Here is a 27,141-nt window from a genome sequence, read left to right as displayed (position 1 = left end):
CCTCATTCACTGTTATAAAACTGAATCATGAAGGCAGAAAGTAAAAGCCTGAATGTATTTTTTAAGAACACTGTTCAAAACCTGGTAACTTGAAGATTAAATATTGGTGTCCCTTGCTTTGTGAAGTTTGTGTGTATGTGTTAGAGAGCTTATTAGTCTCTTTTTAAGAGGAAAAATATATGAATAACATGTGAAGAAGTGCATGGAAAAATTTAACTATAATAGATCAATCTTAATATGATTTTATCAATAGGTAAAACCAGAAAACCAAAGTCAAATTCTCATTTTCCTGCCAAAATTTTTCTGAGGCAATGAAGGCAAAGATATTCTAATAGAGACAAAGTGATTTTTGCTGCAACTCCACTTAATGCAATACATTAGCTTTGCAAGGAAAGCAGGCATTTCTGGAGGTGTGGGAAAGGAAGGTTAGATTCTGGTAGATTTTCATGACAACCTATTTCTTTGGATTCTGTGTCTGTTAGATGTGTGCGTGCATTCAAAGGATTTTGCTGCTTTGTAAAGTAGAGGGCTATTCCTGGATGGAATCCAGATGTATGGGCTCAGATTTTGCTGCATTTAGTGCAACATTTTTACAATGGGGACAAATGAAATCAGAGTCACTTCTGAGATGAACTGCCTATTACTCTTGCCTGGTGCCTTGTCATGGACTCCTGCCCAGAGCAAAGAATAGATAGATATTGTCATTTTGTGATAGATGGGGTTTTGTTTCCTCCTCAGCAATATTGGCTACCTTAGAATTGTGGTAGGCCAGCTGCCAGGCTGTTAGAGGTGTCATGTGCAGAAGTATCATTAAGAAAAAGTTCATTTTGTGTACTTACCATGGAAACAAAAATAATGGAGCTGCCATTCTACCATTGCCAAATGTTGCCAGCTCAGTCCACAACCTTAGTCAAATTCAGAAGAAAGGAATCTTGACAGCCTGCAGAAATTAGGGTTTTAATTATACAATGATGGCTGACAATATTTGCCAATAATTTTTTTTGCTCATAATGTTTGCTGTGTCAGCATGGCAGATACATATATTCTGGTAGTCTGAATCAATGCTGATTGAATTTAAAAAAATGACAAAGTCACTTCAGCATATCATGTTTGGTGTTGACAGAAAACCAACCCACACGGATTAAGGAGAAAAAGCAGATACATTGTTTCATGTATTTCCCAGGAAAAAACAGCTACAAATCCTTAATCCTTCCAAATTCCCCATCTCTTTCAGGCAGTCTGGTAATGCTGTTTCTGCTATGACGTTTGCTTAGGTTATTTTTTAACTGCTGCTAAGACTTTAGTGCTTTTTATAATCAATTTGATTTCTAAAATAATGTGTGTAGATAAAAGCATAACTACCACAATTTTGGGCAAAAAGACTCAATCTTTTCCTTCAACTGCTTGAGCCCATGCCATTCTGACATGTGCAATAGGCTGTCTTGCAGAACTTGCTTTCTGTGTGGTTTACTGGCAACACATGGCTGTTGTGCTCGGCTGTAGGAGCAGAGAGATAAGAAAAGGCCGTTTTTTCACCAAGTTTGGAACTTGGTGAAAAACAGTGAAACAGCGGTTGGTGGAATGTAGACATGCCAGTACCATCAAAAGGGTTATGTTCATTCTCCTGAGCTACTGTTGTGTTACAGACCAGACTGTTCTGCTATTGCTACTACCTTTTTTAATATTTTTTTTTTTTTTTTTTTTTTTTTGTGGAGGGGGATTTTAGCTGCCAGGTTAACAGGAGATCTCAGGAAATAGTCCCAAGGTAGTGAAGACAAGTCCTCTGAGTTTGTGGTTGGAGTGGTGCCCAATGACCACAAGCAGCTGAAGAGCGTGTTTGTTAAACGATGTTGTGACATGTTATTGGCTGTCTTATCTGAGCAAGTATATTCTTGAATGCAATATATATGCAAACATTTTAAGTGCCCCATTAATCAGATTAGTTGAATGATAAGCTCACTACATTCTTGGACTCAGGTCGTTATGGGTTGGGTGCTTTTTTTGCCTTGCCTATTTTAAGCACTGTATCCCATAATGTATTTCATTTCTTTCTTCACTTAGCCAGAAGCTGCAGTAGCCCCCGAGAGGGGACTATGGGTTCCGAGAGGGAACAGAAGGCTTTCATCCGTTCCAGCCGCTAACGGCGGAGCTAATCTCGCCGGCCGCACCGGCGCAGAGCCGCCGGGCCGAAGGGCACCGAGCGCGGTGCGACCGGCAGCGGGGCGTGCGCGGAGGGCGCCGGGGGCGGCGCCGGCCACAGCGGGCCGGGAGCGGCGGCGCTGGGAGTGCGGGACCGCGGTGCGGGTGCGGGGTGAGTGCGGGGCCGCGGTGCGGGTGCGGGGTGAGTGCGGGGCCGCGGTGCGGGTGCGGAGTGAGTGCGGGGCCGAGGGGCCGCGGTGCGGGTGCGGGATGAGTGCGGGGCCGAGGGGCCGCGGTGCGGGCGCGGGATGAGTGCGGGGCCGCGGTGCGGGCGCGGGGCCGCGTGTGCGTGCGGCGCGTCGGGGATGGGCGGGACAGCGGCGCTGTGAGTGCGGGGCCGCAGAGTGGGCGTCCGGCGGGCGGGGGGGTTCGCGGGTCCGCGTTGGGCCGGGCTGTCCCTCCCATGGGCTGTCTCCCCATGGAGGGGCTCTCCCCCCCCGCCGGCCCCGGGTCGCAGCCGCAGCGGGCCGGCGGGGGGAGGCGGCGGCGATCGCCATCCCGAGCTGAGCCCCGAGGGGCGGCCGCGGTTCCCCGCGGCTCTCGCCATCCCGAGCTGTCCCTACATATGCCTGCCCTCGTGGTTTGACGTTTTGAGAGATCCCTGCTTGCTAGGCAATCTTATCCCGTGTGTGAGTAGCACAGCAGGATCCGTGAAGGACAGAGACATTCCTTTCTCATTCCATTCGTGATGCACTGGTTCGGTCCTGGGTGCAATTGCTCAGGTCAAGAAATCCACCTTTGAGCTGCTCAAAGGACCAGCTTGGAAGTCTCCCAGCTTTTTCTTTTATAACCACTGTTCCCATCAGAGCTGGTTCATAGCAGACAAGGGGAAACAAGGTTGTGTGGAGATTATTCTGCCCTGGGTGGGTATATGGCGATGTGTTACAGCCTCCTTCATGCCTAGAGCCCCTCTGCCTTATGGGCTGGAGTTGAAACGTGTCCATTTTCTTGTGTCTTTGCTTTTATTAACAATTTTGCTGTTATGAATTGTTTAGTGTGAGAAATGTGGAAGTTAAAATATAGAAAGTGAAAATATAGGCAAGGCCTAAGAACCCAACAGGGTGGGAAAATCTTTATTTAAGCTTGAATCTGCAGGACTTAGAATTCTTGGATCTGCTGTGTGGGAACAGGAGGGATCACTTGCTGCCCAGCACCTGCTATGCTTTCAGTAAATGCTGACTTGTATTACTAGTGGGTCTTTTGGTTTTCTCTTACCTCTTCAGATTGACACAGAGCGCAGCTTTCCTGCTCTGCATCACCAGCAGACCAAGCTGTGAGTTCATCCTGTGTTATCTTCAGATAGGTAGTTTCTGCAGTTCTGTGCTCCATGAAATATCTCACATCTCTGTGGTATCCATTCACTGACTCGTCAGAGATCTGAATTTTTCCATACAGTGTCTAGCTGCCTGTTCCCTCTCAGTACAACAAGAGAACTAACTGGAAGATTTCCAAAGTGGTGTGCCAGAGCTCTTTGCTCTCCCTTGCTCTAAAGAAAAGGCTTGTTGAGATGTTGGGTTTCTTTAAAACAGTCTAAGAATGGGGGTAACAACTAACTTCCTTTCAAAGGAAGGAGTATGGTTTGTTTGCTTGACACAGCAACTTTCTCTACAGCTACAGCCATGGAATTCAGTAGTAAACCATGCCCAAATTGGGAAAAACCTGAAAAGATGATTGTTATTCTCAACACAATGTGCGGTTTGTTAGGTCTTTACAAAGACCTAAAAAGAAAGGAAAATAATCCCTTGTGTTGTGAAAATTACATTTATGCCACAAGAAATGCTAGGAGGCTTCTCTGTGCATTGATTTTGGTGTTTACAGGCCAGTATAAGTTGGAAGAGTACTCCTAGGTTTTACCAGTCAGATCCCTGCTTCAAGCAGGGCTAAGTTTGAAGGTCTGTCAGGATGCTGTATTTTGCAATCCCTAATGGTATTTAAACGCTCATGAAATCTTGATGAGCATGTTACCGGTTATTGTGAATTGTAAATTTTCTTTATAGGAGGTAACTTACAAAGGTATTTGTAATCGTGACTCATTTTGGGGGGGGGGGGGGAGGTGGGAAATGTCTCGTAAAAAATCAGCTCAACTTGTTTGGAATACGCAAGTTCTGACAAAGCTCTGAAGCATTTTTAGGCCTGATATGGAATATCTTGGGGAAGCTGGAGTGGGAGAGGAAGGAAGAACAAGCAGTGGTCAAAACCATTTTAAGCTAGAGAGTATTTGCTAGTGCGGTCAAACTTGCAAGACAGTTTTCTTTTTAGGAAAATTATGTGAGGAAATCTGTTTGCTACTCTGAGTCTTACTGGCATCTTGAAAACAGAGGGACACAGCTGCAATGGGTCCTGTTTACTCTTAAAATAAATGTTTAAGGATAGCTGTCCTCTGAATGACAATTTTTTCTTTGATTGTGGGTGGGAGGGAAATGAGACATCTAGAAAACAACGTTTTAACTGGTCTTGACAAAAGTGAAGACCATCCACTGGCACTTAAAACAGGATTAAGGTTAAACTTGTTTAAATTCTGGTTAACTGACAGGCCATAAAATAACTCACTGTTATTTTGTAGACCTCTTGTGGTCACCACAAAAACATACACACAAAAAGATATTTTTCCTTTTTTCTTTGTCCTGTACTGTTTAAAGAGGAGTGTTCATTCTATTCTGGAAGTTTTAACAAAATTGAGAAGTTGAAGATCTGCTAGGCTCAGAGAAAATGATACTTTTTAGCAAAGGGATGTTGCCACTAAAGCAGGTAACTGACTATAGAAACACTGGGTTAATTCTCTATAGAGGTACAGCCTCTATACTAATAATTTTGTTCCTAATATTGTGCGTGGTGATGACTTTTTAATTTGTAGGGTTGTTTGTATTGTTTGGGCATACTGTGTGCGTGTATGAAGGGGTTAGATGTAGAATAGGCTGAAACACAGGGAAGACGTTACTTGTAAAAATGCCCAGTTCTACAGAAGAGCGTGGCTTAGCATGCAGATCTATCTATAAGTTCTGTGCTTTGCTCCCAGCTTCAGAAAGGCTTTCTGTAATCCCTGTTCCTTGTACCTGCCCGCCCCATAAAAAGGCTAACCATGTGTTCAGTTAAAAAACAGACCGGAAGGCTGGACGCTTGGGACACCTTTAAATGAGCCTTGTCCGGGATTGGACAGCCGTGCTGGCTGCTGTCGCTGCGGTGGCGGGGGCAGGGAGTGACCGGCCCGGTCCCGGAGGGGCAGAGGCTGCGGGCTCCTCCCCGGCGCTGCCCAGCCCAGCCCGGCCCGGCCGCCGTGCAGCGCAGCCCGGCTCCGCTCCCGCGGGGCTCCGCTCCCGCAGCCTGCATGGGTTCCGGTGAGTGCTGCACCCCTGCAGGGCCCTGCGGGATGCTCTCCTGTCTCCTCTCATGGACTATGGCCTGTGGGATGCTTTCTTGTGCCCTCTTAGTGCTGCGCGGTGTTTAAAATCCTGATTTGTTTGTATTTTAAGGTGGGAGGGGAGGGTTGTGAAGTCCTTTTGAGCTTCAGATGCCCTTAATAAACAGCGGCTTACCAGAAATGGAGCTGCTAGTTGCAAATGCTGAGCTGTTTTCCAGTCAGTCTCGGCACTTGGGGTTCAATGACATGATGCGTCAGGGCTCAGCCTGTCTCGTTAGCAAATGGTTTAATAATCCTGCCTGCTGCTTCCCATGCATATTTTTCGAAGTGGCTCATTATGGTGTTTGCTTAGCAGGGGAGGAATTTAGGTATCACCCTGCAGAGCTGCATTTTCCTACTTATATAAATAGCAAAAATTTCCCATGTATATAAGGTTGGGGTTTTTGTCACTGTGTGGAGAGTGACAAAGAGTCCACCTACACTTAATGATCTCCTAGATCAATAACTACTGATTGGAAGCTGACTTTTAGAGATACTCTTAATGCTAATAAAAATGAAAAGCTATGTGAGAACTACTCATTAATCACTTGCCACAAATTTTGTAACATTTTTGTATACAAATGATGTGCACAAGGGTTTAATAGTTGGGTCCCCCTCCACCGCCTGTAACTATAAATTTAAAAAAAAAAAAACGCTCCTTAACCTGGTGAGATTGAAATCCAAATAATTGGGTAATCGAACTCTGGGAGGGAGCAGGGCTGCAGGACTTTAGCCAATTGGGTATGCTACAGAGATTTTAAGTCTTAACACAAGGATATTGCTGTATTATATACATTTGGAGTTACATTTGCATCATTCCAAAAGCTGGGGTCAGGATGGTCTCTGATAGGTATCAGAGGCAGATATAAAAAAATGTCAGTACAACATGACTTTGTGTTTGAAAGAAGTATGGAGAGAAAGCAGATACAGTCAAGGAAGTTTTGCCTTGGTTAGGAAGGAGTGGTGAAATAGGGTAGCATCTATTCTCTTATCTGCATGATGTTTGTGTAAACTGGCCTTGTTTCTTGCTCAGGATCATGGGTTACTTACATTTTTAGATACCATGATACTGCCTCCCTTGAAACCAAGTATGCTGTTAAAAGAACAATGTGATCTTTTTTTATTTTTTTCTTTCCCAGTGTTGCATTTGTTTATCAGTAGTATTCTGGAGCTGGATTTAAAGATTGAAAGGGATTTTCCCGCAGAAAATTCTGGACACAAAATTGAGGAGCTACTCCTAATTGTTTATGAATTCTGGCAACTATCCTATGGGGATAAAGATGATGTGTATGTCTGGTTTATTAGCAGTCACAGTTCAAAAAAGTAATATTTTCTTACATTTATTGAGGTGGGAACCTCGCCCACACAAAAGTATATAGAGACAGCAGTATTTACAAAATATTCTATCAGGAAATAGGGGTTTTAGGAAAAAAAATCGATTCTCCATAATGTGTAAGGCTACAGTTGTGTGAGTGCAGATATACAGCCCTTGAGATGTAAGTGTACAGTGACTTCTTGTGCTGCCAAAACACCAGTGACTCTTGTACCAGTTATTTCACAGAGCTGGATCTTGAACTTTGTCCGTGAGGCAGGGCTGTTGTGATTTCCAGCATCCTCCTTAACTGATACTGCCTCGCTGGATGCCCTTTCCAGGCTTGTGAAACACTTGCAAGGGTCAGGATTGGGCTGTGGGGACTTTGTGGAAGGTGGTGAAACAAAATTACCTCCCAACTTGAGCCCCAACAGGCAGTGTGTGTACTTGAACGCTGGAAGATTTGTATGCTGTCAGTTCCAAGTGGTGTGTGTGAGTGCAGGCTGTTTGTTCCTGCTGTCCTTTCTGTTTTAGAGAGAGTGGCAGTGAGTTAACACAGAGGAAGATGGTGCTGTCCCAGGCGTGTTTGCAGTATCACTGGGTAATGAAATGGTTGCAAGTCTACATTTTTCTGTCCGCAGGCATGAGCTCCAAGTTTGGCTTTGTGCCTGCTTTGGTTCTCAGTGGGGAACTGTAAAGAATGTGAAAGGTTACCAGTTCTGATGAACCAGATAGAGCAGGTTTAGATTTCTCTTTCCCAAGTCTTCTATAGTATATTTGTAAAGTTCACAGTTTTATATAGACTAGCATGTGTAAAACATTTAATTTACAAATGCTTCTCTTTTTTGTTTTGAAAGAAACTGCTGTCTTATTAATTTAGGTTACTGGCTAATGTACAGGGGTTATTCTTAATGGCTCTTTATTACACACATACACTTCAGTCATCTTTCTCCTCATTGCACTGAGCACTTAATCATTGATGTTTTTGTCTGGGGGCAGGGAAGGATAGGAACATCTTGTCAATATCTAGTTTTGATATGGGTCAGCCACAGAACTGGAATGTAATCTCTATCTTTTAAAACCCCTTTCGGTACATAAATAAATATCAGATCATCTCCATTAAACCAAAAATACCTGCATGAGCTTTTAGTTGTTTTAATCCGATTCCTTGTCCTCTGGCATCATTGATGTTCAGTGTCAGAGCTGTTCTTTCTTTCTGTTTCCAGAAATGTCCTTCCTGCCTGACCTGGGGGCCTTCACCATGGGCATGTGGTCTGTTGGCCTGGGAGCCATTGGTGCAGCTGTGACGGGGATCGTCCTTGCTAACACTGACTTATTTTTGTCCAAGCCAGAAAAGGCTACATTGGAGTTTTTAGAGGAGATAGAGCTAAAGACTTTGGGATCAGGTAAGATTCTGGCTGTTTCAGACCACCTTCTTCAAGAATTAGACTTTTATAAGTGCCTTTCTAAGGCCAGGGTTGGAAGCAGTTTTCTTAGTCTTTCCTAGCCGTGACATGTAGTTGAGCGTCCTTGATACCCAATACTTGTGGTGAAGGAAAACCAACCAAAACTGTTATTTATTTCAGGATGAAACAAGACACACTTCTAAAAATCAATAATGCAGTAATCTCCTCTTATGCATATACATTTTTTTTTCTGTTATAACTGTATTTGAATGTGGAATTCTCTGCAGTGCTTTCTGTTGGTCTATAAAGTATTAATCATTATAGACAAGACTGACTGATATTATTGTTGGTGTTGTTTCTCCTGTACAAATAGAACAAAGGACATTCAAAGCAGGTGAACTATGGAAGGAAAATGGTGCAGTGATCATGGCTGTACGAAGACCTGGATGATTTTTGTGCAGAGAGGTACTTGCTGGGCTTGGGGATTAATTAAGAAGAGTTGAGATCTGCTTGCATAGATAGTCTGTAAATAAAGGGAGGGGATGAATAGTACAGTTATCAAATGCATCTAAAGTATCTGAAAGGTTTTGTTTCATGGTTAAAACTGGTCACCAGCTACCAGCATACTTAGTTTCCTGTGCAGCTGGTTTGTATGGTCCAGGCCCTGAGCTTTTTCTTTCTGAAGGTGATGGTTACATGATTTTTACATCTGCCAGGGACCTAGCCCATGGTAATTAGAAGGGGAGATTGCACAAGATTCAGTTGGTCATGAGTCTTATGAGCTATTTATATATATATAGTCCAAAATAAGTCTCTGTGAGCCAGGTAGTGTCTGGTCAAATACAGCCCAAGACTGGATTGGCAGAAAGCCATCAGATAAGGCTCATCTGCAGAAAAAGAGGTGTGCATAGAGGGAGTACCTCTTGGTTCTGGGTGCTAAATGTGAGGCAGGAAGGTACAGACTCTGAAGATAAGAAGTTTCTGTTCCATAACAAGGTGGGTTGGAAAACAGATTCTGATCCTTAAGTCGACATGAGGCTCCTTGGGTGGAGCTCCTTGGAAGCAGACACCTAAAACACGATTTGAATGTACCCAGTGCCTTGCACCTTGGACATTATGTTTCTCATAGCTATAGGGAAAAATAGTTATTATGTTGTTACTCACTGCTCTATAACATGGAGTAATTAATATTGCAACCTCTTCATTAAGGCATCTGCTCCCATCAGTAGTAAGTGCTTGAATACATGTAGAATTTGTGGAAGGTTCAAGTGCTCTGCTCTCTGAGCAGGTGTAGCATAGGCAGGAGGAGAATGCACTTAGGTGCCTGACTCTGTAACTTTCACACACACTCAGTCAAGAATCCCAGGGTGATTTTTTTATTATTAGCAGTAGTAGTATTACTGGAAGTTTCAAATTTTCCTTTGTGTTCGGGATCTCGGGATCCCTATCCCTATCTGCTCCTTGGTACTCAGTGAATTCTAGGTGTCCTGCTAGCCTTTCAGTTAAGGTATTTCAGTTAGGTGACTGAGAGTGATCATGTAAACTGTGTCTATGTTTTTAAAGTGTGGAGTTGATTTTTTTATGTGGGAATTCTGTCCAGTAAAAATGACCTTTCTCCATGGGAGATCAGAAACATATTTTCAGTGCACACTCTGATCTGTTCAAAACCTCAGGGATCTTTGTACAAACTGTGTGAATTGGGATTCCTTCAGGAGAACAAAAAACCCAGCAGATGAGTGGTGACACCTCACACTCTTACACACCAGAAAAAGCAGGTTTGCTTCTGGGATACTGCAAGTCTATGAAGAAATTCCCTGGTTTTTTTGTTGTTTTTTTTTTTTTGTGGGGGAATTAGGAAGGAGGGTATATCTTCATTACTTACTGTAAATTTGTATAGCCTGCTTCTGCACAGAACCCTCAAAATACTTGGCAGAAGGACTGAAAATGATGGATGTCGACTTGGAAAAAAGATTGAAAATTCTGAAAAAGTTAAGTGATGCGCAGGCATTATATTCCTACCATTCTCAAATACTTCAGAAGATAATTGAAGCCCTATTGCAGGCAAAGTATCTATACAGCTTTAAATTAAAAATATGTTTTTTCCAGTGAATGCTCAAAAGAATCTTCTTCCTCCACGTTTAACAAAGAAAAATTGTAGTAAATCTGATGAAGAGCTGCTTAGGAGTACAACTAGCTTAAATGTTACAGGTCTATTTCTGGCTTGTGCCTCAGGCTAGAAGTTGTGTGTTTCTCATGGTCTTGAAATTCAAGGTGAAGCTTTCCAGCCTCCATTTATTGACTGAAATGTTTGGGGTTTTTTCCTTTGCTTAGGAGGCTTCTGAGCTCTCCTCTCTGAAACCCCAGCTGTCTAAGCTGGGTGTCCCTCTCTATGCTGTTGTGAAAGAGAAGATAGGGACTGAAGTGGAGGATTTTCAGCATTACTTCAAAGGAGAAATCTTTCTGGATGAAAAGGTATAGTGAAGTTGGTGTTCTCCTTTTGTTTAAAAACAAATCTATGAATGCCCTCTTTGAGGAGCTTGTATGAATAAGTAGAATGTAGTCTGATTGAAAAAGGATTTAGTAGTTTAAGAAGTTAATTGGCTTTGTTCTTCTAAATTTATATATCCTGCTGAGCTTACAAACTGCAGTGTAGCAATGCATTGATAAGGTGCTGTTGCAGGATTATTCTTCCCCTTCAGCAGGTAAACAATATGGCCTGTTAATATTTATTCCTTTCTTTCACTGTCTGTGTGACTTGCAGATATTTATGATGTGTGAATCAAGGTTTGAAGGTGACACATATAATTAATTCATTATTTACAGGCTAGATTGCAGTGATATGGCTTGTTCCAGTACACTGGCACGTGCTGGATTGCCAATCTCATGTCCTACAGAGCCACCGCCCTGCTTTCTCCCTAAACCAGGAAACACATTTAAAAATCATTTGGGTTCTGAAGAAAAAAGAATATGTAATACTCAAAATCAACTAGATGATTTTTTTATTTTTTTTTCTCTTCCCCCTGCTTGTGTGAAAGAATCAGGCTGAATTAAAAAAACCCCAACCAGCAACCAACCAAAAAATATGTTTATCACAAAGCACTGCTGTTGTCAGCAGTAGGGATGTAGGTGTACATGGGGCTTAAATACTTGTGGATGAGCTTAAAATCCACATGAATGAAAAGTCCTTTTCCCTTTTTTTTTTCTTGACATATTTTCTGTTCTCCTGCAGAAAGGCTTTTATGGTCCACGCAGACGAAAAATGATGTTGTCAGGATTCTTCCGCTTGGGAGTTTGGCAAAATTTCTTCCGTGCTTGGAGAGGTGGATATAGTGGAAATCTGGAAGGAGAAGGATTCACCCTGGGAGGTGTATATGTGATTGGGGCAGGAAGACAGGTACTGCAGGCCGTCTAGGAGGCTTTTTTCTATCATATTAGATCAGAAGTTTGCTTCCTGGAATTGTTTGCCTGGGCAGTGGATCTTTTGCAGAGAGACGTGTCTGAATTTCTCTCTTGTGTCTTTGACTAGGGTGTTTTACTGGAGCATCGTGAGAAAGAATTTGGAGACAAAGTCAGCCTTCCATCTGTCCTTGAAGCTGCTGAGAAGATAAAACCACAGGCTTCATAAGTGGAAAAACAGTTGCACATGTTTCTGATTAGAGCTCGAAATGTAGAATGTATCCATGTCTTGAATGCGTGGTGTAATTGCTTAACTATTTAGTGATCAAAGCACAGGAAAGGTTCTCTATTCAAACATAGAAAATGATTAAAATCCTCTTGGGTTGTTTTTGGTTCCCTTGCAGCCTTCCAGGTGGTCAGGATTTTGACTGGTCCTTTGTATCTGGCTGTATTAATGAAAGGCTGAGTCTAAAATTTGACCTAGCCTAGATGTTTTCAGTCAGAGACAGTCAGTTGAAAACCTGTCTACCTAGGGAAACAAAACTCTTCTAAGGCTGTGGTAATGGTGTACCAGCTGAGGGGAAAATATAATAAAACTTTACATAAATAAAATGTCTTTGGTTTTTGCTTTTTCATTAACATGCAAATACATCTGTGTTTCTAGAAGACTACACCCTGTCCGTCTAACTCTTGAGATTTTGCATTCAAGACATGCCACTATGTCTGGACAGTGAATTTCTTGTTAGTTCACTGCTGGTTCTAGATCTTCTAAGTCCATGTGATTCCTTCCAAGGAAGATAATAGTGGCTTGAAGGCAGGTTCCTTTTTGTATTTAAGATATTTTTTTTTTTAAATTGCATCCTTATGGATGAAATTCTTTTTTTTCTTAGTATTTATTTCCAGGTAAAACTGATTTTAGCAAAAAATATTTATATGCTCTTCAGAGTCTTCACAGTTCCCAGAAACAGCACTAGCAGTGAGAATTTTGAGTGATTCATGTTTCATTTGGGAACTAAATAGAAATTGCACTCATGCATGCTACTATCAGCTGAAACTTGGGGATGAAGAAAGGAACAGGATTTGAAGAGTGCAGCAAATTGACTCTGTGATATAGACTTTGTCTGTAAAGGCTCTCCTTGGAGCCATGGACAGGTGCAGGGAACCATGAAATAAAGAATTGTGCCTGAAGGATTCTTTTCCTGGGTCTTACTGCTGCAAGGCAGTACTGGTATGGTGTGCTGACACAAGCCCCTAAAAAGTTCAAAGCATTGTGTAAGTGTCCACTTAGAGTCAGCAGTCAGCATATGGATACTTGGGAGTGCAAGGGGTAGGGAACACAAGAGGTGCTGAAAGCAGTGGGTGTAAGCTATATTTGCCAAGGGCTTTGAATAACAAAGATCCTTTAGGAGGAGTGTTCTGGAGCGTGGCTTCTGTAGAGTCCCGAGTTTTCCTTCTCATGGGAAATAGAAAACTTTGCCATTTGCAGAGAATTGGTCTTGCACAAAGACCAGCAAAGGAGGTACTGATCTTAGACCTGCATTTCAGGCCTTGTCCCAAGGGCTGTTTGTGCATTTCACATAAACAAGAAATGTGAAAGGCATAAACAGTCCTTGGAGAATGGGATGGAAGCCAGATAAATTCTTAGAAATTGAAGATAAAGTGAAGTGCCTGTAGAACCTGTTAAATGTGGAAAGTATCTCCTTACAATTTTGTGTACAGGCAACTGAATTCCACCCACTCTGTCAGAGCTGGGACTGCAGGGAGCCTTAGATGTTGACAAGGATGCCATGAGGCTGCAGCCCTGCTCTCAGCCTACCCAAAGGGAGTGGCAACACAAGCAGGGAGCTATGCTGTCCAGCATTTGGAAGTATAATGGCTGTCAAAAATATAAATCGCTAACGCTACAACATGCTAAAGTGTTCCTGTTATGTAAAAACATTTTTAGAAAGAGCCATGAATTCTTTTTAAGTTTATTAAAGTACTCATGGAAACTGAAAGTTTTCTGCTTTGGCAGATTCCCCAGAGGGATGTGTATGGAAACCACATCAGACTGAGGTATTTTCCTCCCCTGAACAGTATTATTTCCTATAAACAGTTATTATTTCCCATAAACAATTAGTGCACTTCTTTGAAAGTTATATAAACTTATGTGCATTTTAAAGTTTTCTTACCCTTGTCTTTCAAAAATCAAGTAAAAATCTGGAGCCCAAGAAGGTCAAAATGCCATTTGAAATTGTTCTGAAAAATTGTTATTGATAAATCTGATTATTTTTGTTCAAGCCAACCTTGGGATTACTTGGAGTTGACTCATCCTTTCTGAATCCCACACTGACAAAATAAAAAGGGGAAGGATAGAAAATAGGTGGTAGATAGAAGCTGGGAACAGATAATTACCATTGAAAATGGGTTAAACCAAATAACTAAAATTAGAGCAAAACAGTAGAGAAGGAATAAATTACATCTAAGTGAATTTCCAATACTGCAGACTGAATTCAGAATGTCCACTCAAAAAAAAATATTACAGTTGTTAATTTTGTTGTGCTAACAGCTACCCCTGCTGGCCCAGTTCCTTGTATGCATTTAATGTTTTGTTTTTTTTCTTTTAAGATGGCATGTACCCAAAATCTAAACCACTTCTCAGCACATCAATATCACATCATACTTGAACACTCAGCAACTTACTGGAAACTAATAATTAAAAGTTTGTTTGTTAGTCTGAGATGTGTATTTTGCACCCATGCAGAATGATATTCTATTTATTTTCATCTTTAAGGTTGAAGATGGATCAGGTGAGTAGAAAAATGCATGAAATGCAAGGGTAGGGCTTGAGAAACACAACTCTGCTGTGCAATTTTTTTCAATCAACTTTTCCTTGTTTGCCAGCCCATTTATCTTTTCTTCAGCGCATAACTGGGTTCAAGAAAAATATTTCATGAATGAAAATGCTATGAAGTAATTGATGTAGGTGTAATATAGGAAAGTGCTTTTTATTTGAACTTCAGGGATCCCCAATTGCATTTCCTATTTGCAGTGTCCTTTTAGGACCATTAGAAAGATTGTCTGCCCCAGAGAATGTTTTTGGTTCTGCATCTTTGTCTCCCCGTGTGCGTTATCTGTTCACGTCGTTATCTGTCAAAGTGCCTGTCCTTGGTGCCATTCGCGAACATCCACAACGAGACGGGAATGCCAAGGGATCCCTGCCATTTTCTGATGCGTTTCCTGTGGTGCACTGTGGTAGGGGGAAAAAAAAGAAAAAGAAAAGGCAAGTTTCTCTCCGCACCGCTGGATGTCACTGCTACCCAGCCGAAGTGCAGGGGAGAGGTGGACCAGAGGGGTTTTTTCTGCAGTGGAAGATTTGCTGAACAGGTTCCAGGATCCGACCGCTGTAGGGTCCGATTCGGCTGGAAGGAAGCTGCTGGAACAGACATCTATTCCTGCCATCTTTACACTTGTATGGACGTTTTCCTTTTAAGAGACTTGGGAAAAGGATATACTGTATTGACGAACACAGTCTATGGTATATAGATATTTCTAAGTGGAGGGAATAAATTATTAACAGACTCACTGCGATACTTACAACATTTAACCTATTGCCCTTTTGTGGTACTAATTTCCTCTCCTGCCGTGGCTGCCTTTGTCGCACGGACTGTCGGGGGCCGATCGAGGGGACCGGAGCAGAGAGCTGCGACAGCCGCCGCTCACAGCAGGGGGAGGTGGGGAAACGCTCTGGGACTGAGGGCAAACTCAAATCACTGATTCAGACTGATCCCCTCGAATTTATTGGGTGTCTGACCAGTTCCATCCTGATTTATTATTCTTCTAATCGATCTCGAACGTGTTACAAAGGCTTTACATCCAATGTTTCTGCTTTCTCTTTTAGATTCAGCGACTGATTTCTTTGTATTTGAAATTCCTTAAGGTCCCTCAGTAGCTTCTGTGGGCTTTGTTTCCTTGCACACCTCTCTCTCTTAACCTCAGAATTATCAAAACCATATGACAATTCCAACTATAACTCTGTTTTCTGGATTCCTCCCTCCATAAATAGACTTTTTCTTTACACTGAAAAATAGTATTTGGTGATAATGTTAAACACACACTGTGGTGAACAGTCTGGTCAGGCCATTTTCCACCAGCTACTCCTCGTGAAGATTTCATTTATTTTAGAAAACATTTTGTAGTAGTCAGAGGGAAACAACATTAACAAACCACACATGACCATCGGCCTGCACATATTCACTCAAAAAATCAGATTTCCTATTTTCATTCCTGCGGGATTAGTACATCTCTAACTGCTGAAGTGACTGTCTTTTAAAAGTGTTCCAATTTGCCCTAGCACTTAGTTAATGGTTTCTGTGATGGATGAGATTTTTACTCCAATTTACTTGGCAACACAGTGAAGCACTGTGCAGAGATAATGTCAAAGGCAAATAAATGGGACACAGAGAGGCTGTTGGAACCAGCTCCATGTTAACAGTGAGCACAGTCAATTCAAATATGCTGTGAACTGCTAACACTAACCATTTTACAAATAGTAAATTGCAAGAGAGCCTTATTTTATCGACAAATGCCCTTCCTAATTCCACAGTCCTTACATCCTAAAGCTGCTGAATTTCTCTGAAATTTCCCATTTTCCCTGTTGAATCTCAGAATTACACCATCTTCCTATCTCTTACAGAATCAGCATGCTAGAGCTTTCTGCTTTGGCTCTGGACTTTCTGGTGACGTGACTCAGTGCTCTGTGAGATTACTTCAGTACTTCTGAGATGGAGAAAGGATCTCTTTTAGTTCTTCTTACCATTTGATAATCCAGTGACCTCTCCGAGCTCCCCTTCCCCTCTTAGATTCCGCTCAAAATTCAGGTAGTTCTTCTAGCATCTTCTGTCAGCTTTAACACTCAGTTCAATTTGGCTTTGGTTTCTAAGAAGGCTTGAGCAAGCTCGGGGTAGGCTGGCAAATAGTCCCCCTCCCGTTAGAAAAACCCAACAACAAACAAAAACCCAAACCAAACCGAAGCCCCCATTTATTTAAAGAACTGCATGTGGGAAATGAGAAGGAATCTTGTTCATGTGAGCGGCGAGTGGGTGACACACGGGTGTGTATCTGCTCTGTCAGACATCACAAGGGGTTGGGTGAGGGGAACTGTGCATTTACTATTAATTCTAGCACGCTTTTGCTTGTCAGCTTTGATGAGCGGAGAATTAGCACACTAGAGAAGTGCAAAGCTCACACCATTGGATTGCTCAACAGTTCCTTTCACTTCAGTGCGATTGCTGCTGTCCTTGTGAGTGGACTTGTTCCTGATTCGGGGGGGGGGGGGGGGAATAAGGAATTCCTCCAAGTCCAGGGGCTGGAGGAGATGAAGAAAGTGCAGACAATACGAGGCAGCCTGTAAGAACACGTGTGGTGCTGCTCTACCTCCCCTGGCCTTGCCTTCCTGCCACAAATGTATTTTCACAGTTAGCGAAGCGCTGAAAACAGTACTTGTGGTTTGTATATGAGGATGGGAATGAAAGTGACAGAAATGTTTCCCTGTGTCAAGAGAGATCACAAGGCGTGGAAATGAACAGAAGGGGAGGGCGGAGGTTGGGAGCCCAGTGAGACGGCAGGGGGGCATTTCCCACCTGCCAGGCGGTGCCTGCCTCAGGTGGGAGCTATCGCCCGCTAACTACACGGCTTTAAACAGCTCAGCCCTCCCTTCCCTGCCTCCTCTCTTCTCGGCGTCTGTCTCGGGAGGTGTAAAAGCCCTGGGACGCCCGAAGACTCAAAATACTCTGCGGGGTCATTTTATTTCATGTCTGTCCTTCGCCTTCCGGCTCTCCAGGTAGGCTCGACCGTGCCTGTAGTATCGCTTAGCATGTGCTGGCCCGGACACGCTGGGTCACGCTCCGCAGCCCTGCGGGCCGAGAGGCGCGGCCGGGGCGGGCTGGGCTGAGCCCCGTACGCGGGGCCGGGCCGGGGCCGCAGCCGCCCGGCCACGAACGAGCCCGAGACAACAGAGCCGCGGGCCCCCCCGAGCGGCCGCGCTCGCAGGGCTGGGGGGCGGGACCGCCAGGGGCGGGGGCCGCCCGCAGCCTCCGCCCGGCCCGGGGGTGCTCGGGGGGACGCCTGCCGGGGGCTCCGGAGGCAGAGCCGGGCTTCCTGCACGCCCCCTTTGTGTGGAGCGCGGCGGCGTGCGGAGCGGGCGTGGCCCGGACTCTCATTTCCGCGCTGCCGGGCCCGGCGGGAGAGCGGCGGGGCGGCTCGGTACAAGGGCACGCCCGGCGGGCACGCCTGGCGCTCTGGCCGAGCTGACGCGGGGAGGAGGCTCCGGCAGCGCCGCCGTGTCCATGGACTAGCCGAGGCAGCGGAGGGACCTACGCCGACCGCCGCCTCGCCCTCCGCCCAGCTCGGCGAAACTTAGCGAGCAGGCGCCTGCCCCGGTGAGTCCCTGCCCGGCCCGGGCACCCGCCGCCCTCTGCCCCGGGGTGCCCCTTGCTGTCCCCGTCCTGGAACGCGGAGCGGTGTGCTCCCTGCAGCATGCCCCAGCGCCGGGCGGGAGCAGCCCCGCAGCTTGAGGCTCCCGGCAGCGCGGGGCTGTGGCGAGCCCCTGCCATTGTCCTTCCCATTAAAGGAAGGCGGAGAGGCCGGGAGAGGAGTCCTCTGGGAATTCGCGCTAGCTTGTCTCGTTGAGGTGCCACGAGGGAGAAAAATAGTAGTAATCACAAAAATTACAATAGAAGAAAAAGGCCTTTCGGGGTGCTGCAGCCAGAGTTTGCCCGCTCCGTTCTCCGCCGTCGCTCCAGCTGTTTAGAGGGAGACACGGCGCAGTGGGTGTAAGGATTGAGGCCCGTAACTTAATTTTAAAAATAACTTAACTTTAATTGGCTGTGGGCTGTGGTAGTGATCTAGCTCTCTGACACCCTTTCAGCCTCCTGCCGTAACAGGCCCGGCCGTGGAGCGCGGGGTACCGGAGGTGATGCTCCGTGGTCAGTTCTGTTTTGGCTCTTGCTTTATCTTACGTGCTTTATGTACATTTAGCATTTCGAGACATTCTGAATAAAAAATAAACAAATAAAACCTCACTAAGAAACCTAGCCTATGCTGTAAAAGAAGCTACTTGTTTGGGTGTTTTTTCCTTTCTCTGGTGGATCTTCCAATGAGGTGGTGGTGGAGGTGTGAAGGATATTTTAAAATAGCTGGCAAGACGAAATGCTTCCAGCACTGCTTTTTAGTTTGGTTAGGTTTTTGTTTGTTTGTTACAGTGACATAAGCCGTGTGACCTAGAACTCTGGATGAAATGGAAGGAGTTCCTAGAGAATGGGAAGCACAGGGTGTGTCTTGTTCCTAAGTGCTCTCTGGTGAGATGATCCATCTCTTTTCTGGCTGTCTCCAGCAGGGAGTAAGGCATCAGTACTGAGACACTCTATACTCATAATAAATGTGTGACACTTGACATGCTTTTGGTGTGGAAGGTTGGGGTGCTAGCACCCCATCTGCTTGACACAAGAATTGTCTGCAGAGAGAAGGGATCAGGTGGGAAGTCAAGTCTAGTCATTGATATGAAGTAGGAATGAGTTGTGATGGAAATTGCTTTGCAGCTTTTGATTTGGTTTGTGTGTTTGGGTTTTTTAGAGGAATTCAGGGCGCTTATGTTTGGCGAATGGTGTTCTTTATCCTTTGGTTAATGACACTGGAAGAAAGTACTTCTAGGGTGTGATCTGTATCCTTTTAGCTCTGTTCTTGGAGGATGGAATATTGTTGCTGCCTGTCCTTAGAGGGCTGCCTTGTTCAAAACTAAAATGTCACTGAAACAGGAATTTTTAGAAAAAACTTTCCAAAAGTTTGTAAGTGCGTTTAAATTGAAAAAAAACAATGTAAGTTGCAAGTAAAAACAAGTAAGTTACACAGTTGGCGTTTTGTTTGTTGATCTTGTTCCTAGGTGAACTTGCTGAAGGTGCAGTCTGGGTCTAAATCCCAATCATGGAAAGCTGATTTCTGGGTGGTGTGTGCTCTGTGTGATTATTTTTCTAGTGTAAGTCGATCCAGTTAGCTTCCTTTGTAGCTCCCTTTGTGTTGTAGCGTTATCTCCAGTCCCCAAATCAGGAGAAAACCCATTTAAGTCTTGTTCTTGTTTCTGGGCACAGGCTTTGTCTGACATTTAGTGCATAGTAGGCAAACTTTCCTGTTTAAAGCCTCTTTCTTGTCCTTCCTGCCTCCTTGTGGGGAGCGGGAGGGTGGCAGAAAAGAAGGAAGAAGTGTGATCTTTGCTAGGAGCCCTGTCTGTGCAGAGCCTTCACATGGGTAACATAGCTAACAGCACTGCAAGGGGGTGTGTTCTGCACTGCCTTTTACTGGCGTTAGGCCTTGTAATTCCTAATGAAAGGACCATAAAAAGCCCTTGCTCTGAGCCCTAAGATGCTGTTTAATTGGAATACTTTCCTTGGTATTGAAGGCATAACTTTTTGCTCTTGGGTGTAGCAAGAAAATTGTTGACATGGTGTCTTATGAATTTGGTTTTATCTGGATGATGAATGAGTTCATCTGTCTGTTTCTAATGAATAACTGAGGAATATTGGATTGTTTTGAGGCTGACCTCTCATTTTCTTAGAGGCTATTTTTATTTAGTTTTTGAAGCTTTAGTGGGTGGCTACCCACTATCATTACCTGGAAATGGCTGTTTGGAAAAAAGGAATTTTTCTGCTGACAAACTGCTACAGTTGATTCTCTTAGTCTGTCAAATTTCTCATTGTGGATTAGGTGTGGCACAGTTTGAGCACTGATAAGTGTGAACAAATTAAACGCTTGTTTTGATGTCCCTGTGTTAGTACAGAATTCTCATTGGGGTGTATGTGAGGGGAAGTGGAGTTCACAGAGTGATTACCAAAACTGTTCCACAGATCCTCCCTTTATTTTTTTGCTTTTACAAAAAGTTTCACCTGGGTGGGGTATGGAAAAATCTGTGGATTTCGGACACACTTGTGAGCTCTCTGTGCCATGTTGCTTTGCATTGTGGCTTCCTGTGTCAAAACTTCCTGTTTTTTGGTAGAACAGACTTTCACACTTTGCCACCTGTGGTACGTTTCTAAGGCTAGGAGGGCTGCAATTCACAAAATCCATGAACGTGCTGTGGTTTGTGTTTTGCTTCAAGCTGAAGTAGCTCAGGTAAAGTAAATTAGACCCTCAGACAGTAAATTGTGCAGGCTGTTACTAAAGGGGAATTAAGTAGAAGTTATTTCTAGATGCAGAGGTTATATTCTAGGTCCAAAGGATGGCCATGTGTCTTCCTCTCTGGTTTTGATCCAGTCCTAAAGTCTTTGGGTCTTCCAAACCTCTGCTCTTGGTCTCTGGGGTGGAGCTACTGATACTGCCTTCAGCCCCTGGCACAGTTTGGACAGGAGCAGGATCCTTCTCTTCTATTCTTTTGCTCATGCTCAGTCAAAAGTATCTCATGAAGGTTAAGAATAACTTCAGAGATAGTCAGACTAAAGCTTAGCACGGTTAGGTATGTGTGGGTTTTAAAGAGTAATAGTTTAGATCTTCCCAAGAATATGGGAATCTGAATTTTGATTCAACAATCTAAAAAGAAGGGGAGGGGTTGAAAATCTAAGCTCTGATGACTTAATTTTAAATGTACAATTTAACTACTTAACTGTAGCTGAATGTCATATTTAAACTTCCTTTTGTGTTGTAAAACAACTTTATTCTGGAGAAAATCTGCTTTCAGATTGTCAGTCAGCTGAAAAATCATTGTTGGGCAAATTCTACTGTTTTGGGACTGTCACAGGTGAGGATAATAGCAAAGTGCAGGTGTTGAGGATCACCTGCAAAAGTGGTGATCCTTAAAAATTGACTGCATAAGGGATTGTGATGTTTGCAGTTGAAACAACTGCCCTGAATGGCCAGGCTTTTGCTAAACTTTTTGACCAGTCTGACATACCTCTTGGAGCTGAAGCCCTCAGATAGAAGAACCACTCTGCTTGGTTATTCACATGTGAATTCGGTTATCACTCGTGCAGAAAACCTTTAACAAATAAAAATAAAATGTGCTGGCCACAATAGGGACTGTATCTAAACCCAGGACTCTTAACTGGGTTTAAAAATAGGTATATTTTCCTTTCTGATCCAAAGTGTGCCTCAGCCCCTGTTTGGCAGGGGGGAGGGATCAGCACTTGTTTTGCTTCAGTGTTTCCTGTCTTTATTCAACTCTTTGGGAGCCAAGCAACAGTGTTTTGTCTGTTTCATTGTACTACAGCTTCTGTATGTTGTGTGAGTGGAAGAATTTCTGCTCTTATGTAAGGTGAATGCTTTATCTGTGCTGTGAGAGCTCTTGCTGTGTCATTGTCTTTAGAAGTTGTGCAAAAGCTGAAAATCTTAGGCCTGTCTTCATCTTTAATCTGAACCTGAGTGGGAAAGGTGAAGGTGTAATAAACCCAGGGCTCTGCTTCCCCTTGGTTTTGGTAGTGGGCGTTGTTGAATGTTGTCTTGGTGTTGTAGAAGAGCTTCTGGGGTACTCGAAAAGAGCTTCTGTGTTTTGTGCTCCTGGGCTAGAGAACAGGCGTTTATACCAAACTGATAAAGGTCTTCTATGGGAAGAGAAGTTCTGAACCTCCCTGATGTAGTTGGGGCTCTTTGGCACTAATTGTCTCTGGCATTTGATGCGCTCGTGTGTGCATGTGAGCTTTTGGCTTTAGGGGTTGTTTTATTTTGGCATTCTTGTTCTGATTCAGGCAGGTTGTTTGTGTACAACCTCAAATATGTTCATGTGTCCCAACAGCCCTTTCCAGAAATCTCTTTTCCTCTTTTATCAGTTTTTGTTTCCAGCTCAAAGACTAAATAATTGATACTTGAGTCTCTCTGGAAAGGAGCTTTGTCTAAATAATTGATGGACTTGAAGGTAACAAAGTCAGGTGTTTGAGTTGCTGCCCTTGCAGCTACAGGATGAAGCTGAGTGTTTGGAGGCAGCTGAATGCTGTGAATTTTAAAATTTTTTAAAACCTCATTTGTTCAGCTTGGCAAGTTGTGTACTCTTGCTTTGGGGCATAAAATGGATGCTGAAATATGTTTGCTGACACCTAGAAACTTCTGGAATAGAAAGCAAAGGCAATAGCCTAAAGTAATTAGGATTTGAAGGGAGACACCTGAGAGCTTTTACTTTGGTCGTTATGTGACAGCAGCCTTCTGGCTGCTGGGGTATGGAGCTCATTCTTTGGATGCATATTGCTCTTCCCTTAACAGTTTGTTATTAGATGGTGCTTAGGGAAGGACTTCATGGGGGTGAAATATGCCTGCAGTGGTGGAGCTGTATCTAATAAAGGGTAACAACAGCAAAGCTTTCCACCCTGCCCTGAGTACTAAGTTACTTCAGGTTGGCTGTGTGGTGAGCCTGTGGAGCTGGAAGGTTCATCAAAAAACTTGCCTGACTTGAAACTAATGGTAGGCAATTAGTGAGATGACTCTTGGAAAGCAGATGGTGAGATGGCTCTTGGAAGACAGCAAGGCAGCTTTCTTTGCCACGTGTCCATCATGCTGAGCTTGCAAAGGATATTTTGACTAAGTGGTCATAGCAGTGGTCTGCTCCTGCAAAACAGGGGAGGGTTGAACTGAAATAGCCTGCCCAGCTGGGGCAAGTGAGAAGGCAAGGTGTAGTTCAACTCTGTGGTGGTGTTTTATCTGAGCTGTGCTGCTTGGGTGGCCAGTCACGCTGTACTGACAGCCCGTTCAGGTGGTAGTTTCCTGTGTTGTCATGTTTTTTTCCATCAGGAGCTGTGTTTCTCGTTTGACTGAAGGCACAGGTTAGGAAGTGTTTGTGTGTAAGCTCTGCACCTTCTAATTCTGCTGGTGTTTGAAATTAGCTGTTGCAGACTGAGGTCTGTGTTGGAATGAGCACTGACTGTGTCCCTTCACAGCCTCTGTTGCCCTGATCTCTAAATGGCACCGTGTTGTTCTTGGCATCATCTTGAGAGGTGGAAAGCCTGTTTTTCCTCCTTCCCCAGGGGCGGATGCAGAGACTTTGGGCGAGACGGTAGAGGCTTTCTCACGGCCTGCCAGAGCACTGGCTTTGGGGGGAAGGGCTGGAGCTGTTCAAGCATGGGCTTGTCCCAAAGCAGCATTGGTTTTTGTCTTTTTAATCTTTTCCCTGTGGTGTGGTAGCATGTGCAGGGTGCTCTGCAAACCTACTTGCTATGGCTCCTGGGGCATTAATTGTTGCTGTGTATTTGGGCTGAGACATTGACTCTCCTGAAGTGGCTACGATTGTGAGACATTGGTGAAGGCTGTTTAGTCACCTCTTGAAGATTTTCCAGTGCCGCCTTAGAGGTTTATCTTCTAGTTGCGTCTTGCAAGTTTCACGAGTGTGTTTCTTTACCAGAAAGGAGGTAAAGAGATGAATTTCACAGTGGTTGAGCTGCCTACGTGGCCACAAGGAGCCATTTTCTCTTGTGGCTTGGAAGCTGGTGATTGTTGTCCTTGGCAAGTAAAATGAGGCTGTCCTGGTTGTTATGAATGCAGCTGCTGGAGGTGGAGGGCAGCAAAAGAAAGCTTTGGGGGCATTGTCCCCAAACCCCCCATGCCTTTCCCTAAAAAGCAGCATTCCCTGGTGCCTCATTTGAAATGAGTGTTGCTCTGGTGTTGAAAGCATAGGCCCTGGTAATTGAGGTGGGAGGGGAGGAAAAAAAGAGGTTTTGTGGATTGAACTCCACTTCTTGTTTCCGTGACATGGAGTCAGCATTGTTTAAGCAGAATGAGTGGTTAATGTAGCTAGTGATGTCCAGATATTGCAGTCATTACTTAGCATGCTCATTTCTGGAGATTAGATTTCAACCCTGGAATTTTAAATTTTTTTTAACTAAGAAATACCTTGATCTGGTTTAAACTGTTAAACTGTTTTATTATATGTAAGAGAGATGTTTATATATATAAATTTGTATATAGGAATAGTCAGTGTGAAGGTTAAGAAATATGGTGTGAATGTAGACAGACTGCACATTATATCTGAAGCAAGGAACATTTTTAAGGAAACAAACCACAAAACCCAAAGCAAATTGTATGCTCATCACTTCTTTGTTGTATATTGCTATAATCAGTCTCTTGGGTTTTTTTTCTTATGAAAAGAGAAAATAAAGATATATTCTTTCAGACTGAAATAAAACTGGATACTGAACAAGTGGCATTCCTGGAAGTGGCGAAAAGTTACAATCTGTATAAAAGTTTAAGATGTTCTCTGAAGAAAGAGTGTATTTGTCAGCAAAGAAAGGTGGTGGCTTCATGTCTCTTATGATATGAAATGGTATAGCAAATGGAGGGACCCCTTCTGTTCTTGAAACCTTTTGGTCTATGTGGAGGTATGGGAGGGAGCGGACAAAGCGTATGAAATAGGTTCTGTTGTTCTTGGATTACTACATAGAAGTAAAAATATTCCCCAAACTGGAAGTTCTGGCTCCTCAGATAAGATATTTGCTTTGTAAGGCTTCCAAAACCTTCTGTTAGAAGGAGGAAAAAAAATCAAATTACATGTTTCTTTTAAATTAAGAGTTTGAGTTTTGCCTTGCAACTGTTGATGTTACAGAGAGTTGGTGTGTATCTGCTCTCATGAGAGGCAGTAGAAAGCAGCTGAGAAGTTTGGGTCAGCTAAGATTATTCTGGTTACTTGTCCTGACAGGTTTTGCAGCCTGGGGTGGATAAATTCCTGCTCGGAATGACTAACTGGCTTCTATGTGTTTCCCAATGCTTGAACTTGCTGTGAAGTAAAAGGAAAGCATGACTTGTGGCTTGTTGTGTATAGTGAATAAATTGCAGCACAGGCATGGTCCTATTCAGATGAAACTGGTCAATAGCTTTATTAAAGAAAGTTTTCACGGACACAAAATATTTTTCTAAACTTTTCTAAGATGTTAATGAGTCATCTGTTGAACTGTAGTGATAGTATCTATGGGATAATATCTATGGGATTACCTTGGTGTAATCTCAACTGAGATTTAACTCCAGAGCTTTAACCAATAGTGCTTTTGAGGATAAGGTCAGTGAAGGCCCTACATCCTGTACTCCTGCTCTTCTCTGCATTTCTTAAATATTAGTGAAGAGATGGGTATCTTACAAAAGGATCTGTCTCTCTTCTTCTGCATTCGCCTTATGTTTGGAAAATTGCTGGGTTTTAGATGAAGTTTGCATGTAACATTTCCTTTTCTGTTTCCTGTGCTCTCTCTTGCTTTAAGTCTGAATGTGGAGTAGATGCTTTGTTTGCAGTCTGCTACTTTGAGCAGATTTTCCTTGAACTAGGTAAGAGATCCTTGCCTTACAGTTGATACCTCTGTATGTTGAAGCAGAAACTACCTCAGCTGTTCAGTTACTTCTTCAATGAACCTGAAGTTAGTGGGGCAGAACTAGCATAAATGTACTGAAATTCTCTGGATAATTGTGTCTCTCCTCAGTGTCAATAACTAAAAATATTTGTAGTTAGAATTTACATTGGTAGGACTTCCATTGTACAGTGTCATTGACTGGTGTTCTGACTGGTTTGTATAAATGAAAATATGGACTTTTTGTTACCTCTTCTGTTTTGCTGATTTCTTTTTAAATATCAGTAGTAGGTTTTTTGTTTTTGTTTTTTTTTTTTTTTGCTGAGTAGGAATAAATACTTCTTCACAGGGAACCAAGGCTAGCCAACTGTATCTTTTGTAGCTTCTCTACGAAGAACAGTGAAAAGTGAAATTGATGGAACTGCTGTTGTCCTCTGTTACAGCTTTTGAATTGCTGTGGGAGCAGAACTGATTCTGCTTGCTTTTTGCAAGTCTTTAGTGTAGTTCTGCTAGTTTAAGAAATGAAATAGAGCTGAAAGTATTCCATGAATCATAGCTTGAATAACTCCTTGAATTACAGTTGTGCAGTGTAGAGCATTTATGCCAAAGGATTGGTGATGTTAGGTGGGGAGTTCAGAGGAGGTTCTTGATGACCATGTAGCTTATTCCCAAAAATGTGCAGTGTCCACTTTGTGATTGTTACGCTGAGTTCTGAGCACTTACATGGTGTTTTGGACGCAGCTCATCCACATAGAAGTTGTGGTTTGGCCAAGAGTGCAGCATAAGGAGTGTGAGTGGAGCTCTTTTGAATTACTGCTATCTTGTTTGGGGTTTAGAAACACTGGTGTGTGTTTCTGACGAGTTTTCCTAAGTTGTAGTTTGTGATGCAGTAATAGACTAAACCCTGGTCACTGAAACCTGAAACCCTTCCCAATAGGTTGGGGATTTGTTCTTCTCTGAGGGATTGGTTTTTAGTGCTTACAGTGGAGTAACTTTTGCTTTAAATATTCTTTGAGTCTTCAGCACAGTACAAAATAAGGGTCCCAAAAGATGATGTCTTTAGGATTCTGTCTGGCTTTGGCCATGTTTTCCACTGAGTTCTGAGATTTGTTACTTCCATTATTTTTCTGGTGAAACAGGGATAACCTATTAGTGATA

At 43.4% G+C, this 27,141-nt stretch overlaps 2 protein-coding genes across 4 annotated transcripts in view; both read left to right on the top strand.

The window, feature by feature from the left end:
- The first annotated feature begins 2,139 nt into the window (after positions 1-2,139).
- Positions 2,140-12,332, top strand: PRXL2A (peroxiredoxin like 2A). Of its 3 annotated transcripts, none has more exons than XM_084209888.1 (6): positions 2,140-2,311; positions 8,135-8,314; positions 8,688-8,779; positions 10,646-10,786; positions 11,544-11,708; positions 11,841-12,332. In XM_084209888.1, the coding sequence occupies exons 2-6, from the start codon at positions 8,137-8,139 to the stop codon at positions 11,937-11,939; spliced, it is 675 nt and encodes a 224-aa protein (XP_084066014.1). In that variant the 5' UTR covers positions 2,140-2,311; positions 8,135-8,136; the 3' UTR covers positions 11,940-12,332. The 3 variants fall into 3 exon arrangements, with proteins under 3 accessions (XP_084066014.1, XP_084066015.1, XP_084066013.1); XM_084209889.1 differs by lacking the exon at positions 2,140-2,311 and adding an exon at positions 2,330-2,341; XM_084209887.1 differs by lacking the exon at positions 2,140-2,311 and adding an exon at positions 5,399-5,534.
- A 5,607-nt stretch (positions 12,333-17,939) lies between these two features.
- The window catches only part of TSPAN14 (tetraspanin 14), a 33,598-nt gene continuing 24,396 nt past the window's right edge, over positions 17,940-27,141 (top strand). The window contains exon 1 of the mRNA XM_084210238.1: positions 17,940-18,129. The gene's annotated coding sequence lies outside the window, so the exon portion shown is untranslated. The remainder of the gene's footprint in view (positions 18,130-27,141) is intronic.

The sequence above is a fragment of the Fringilla coelebs genome, assembly GCF_963513975.1.
Source record: "Fringilla coelebs genome assembly, chromosome: 8".
In the NCBI taxonomy this organism is placed as follows: domain Eukaryota; kingdom Metazoa; phylum Chordata; class Aves; order Passeriformes; family Fringillidae; genus Fringilla; species Fringilla coelebs.
This window is presented reverse-complemented; position numbering and strand designations above follow the sequence as displayed.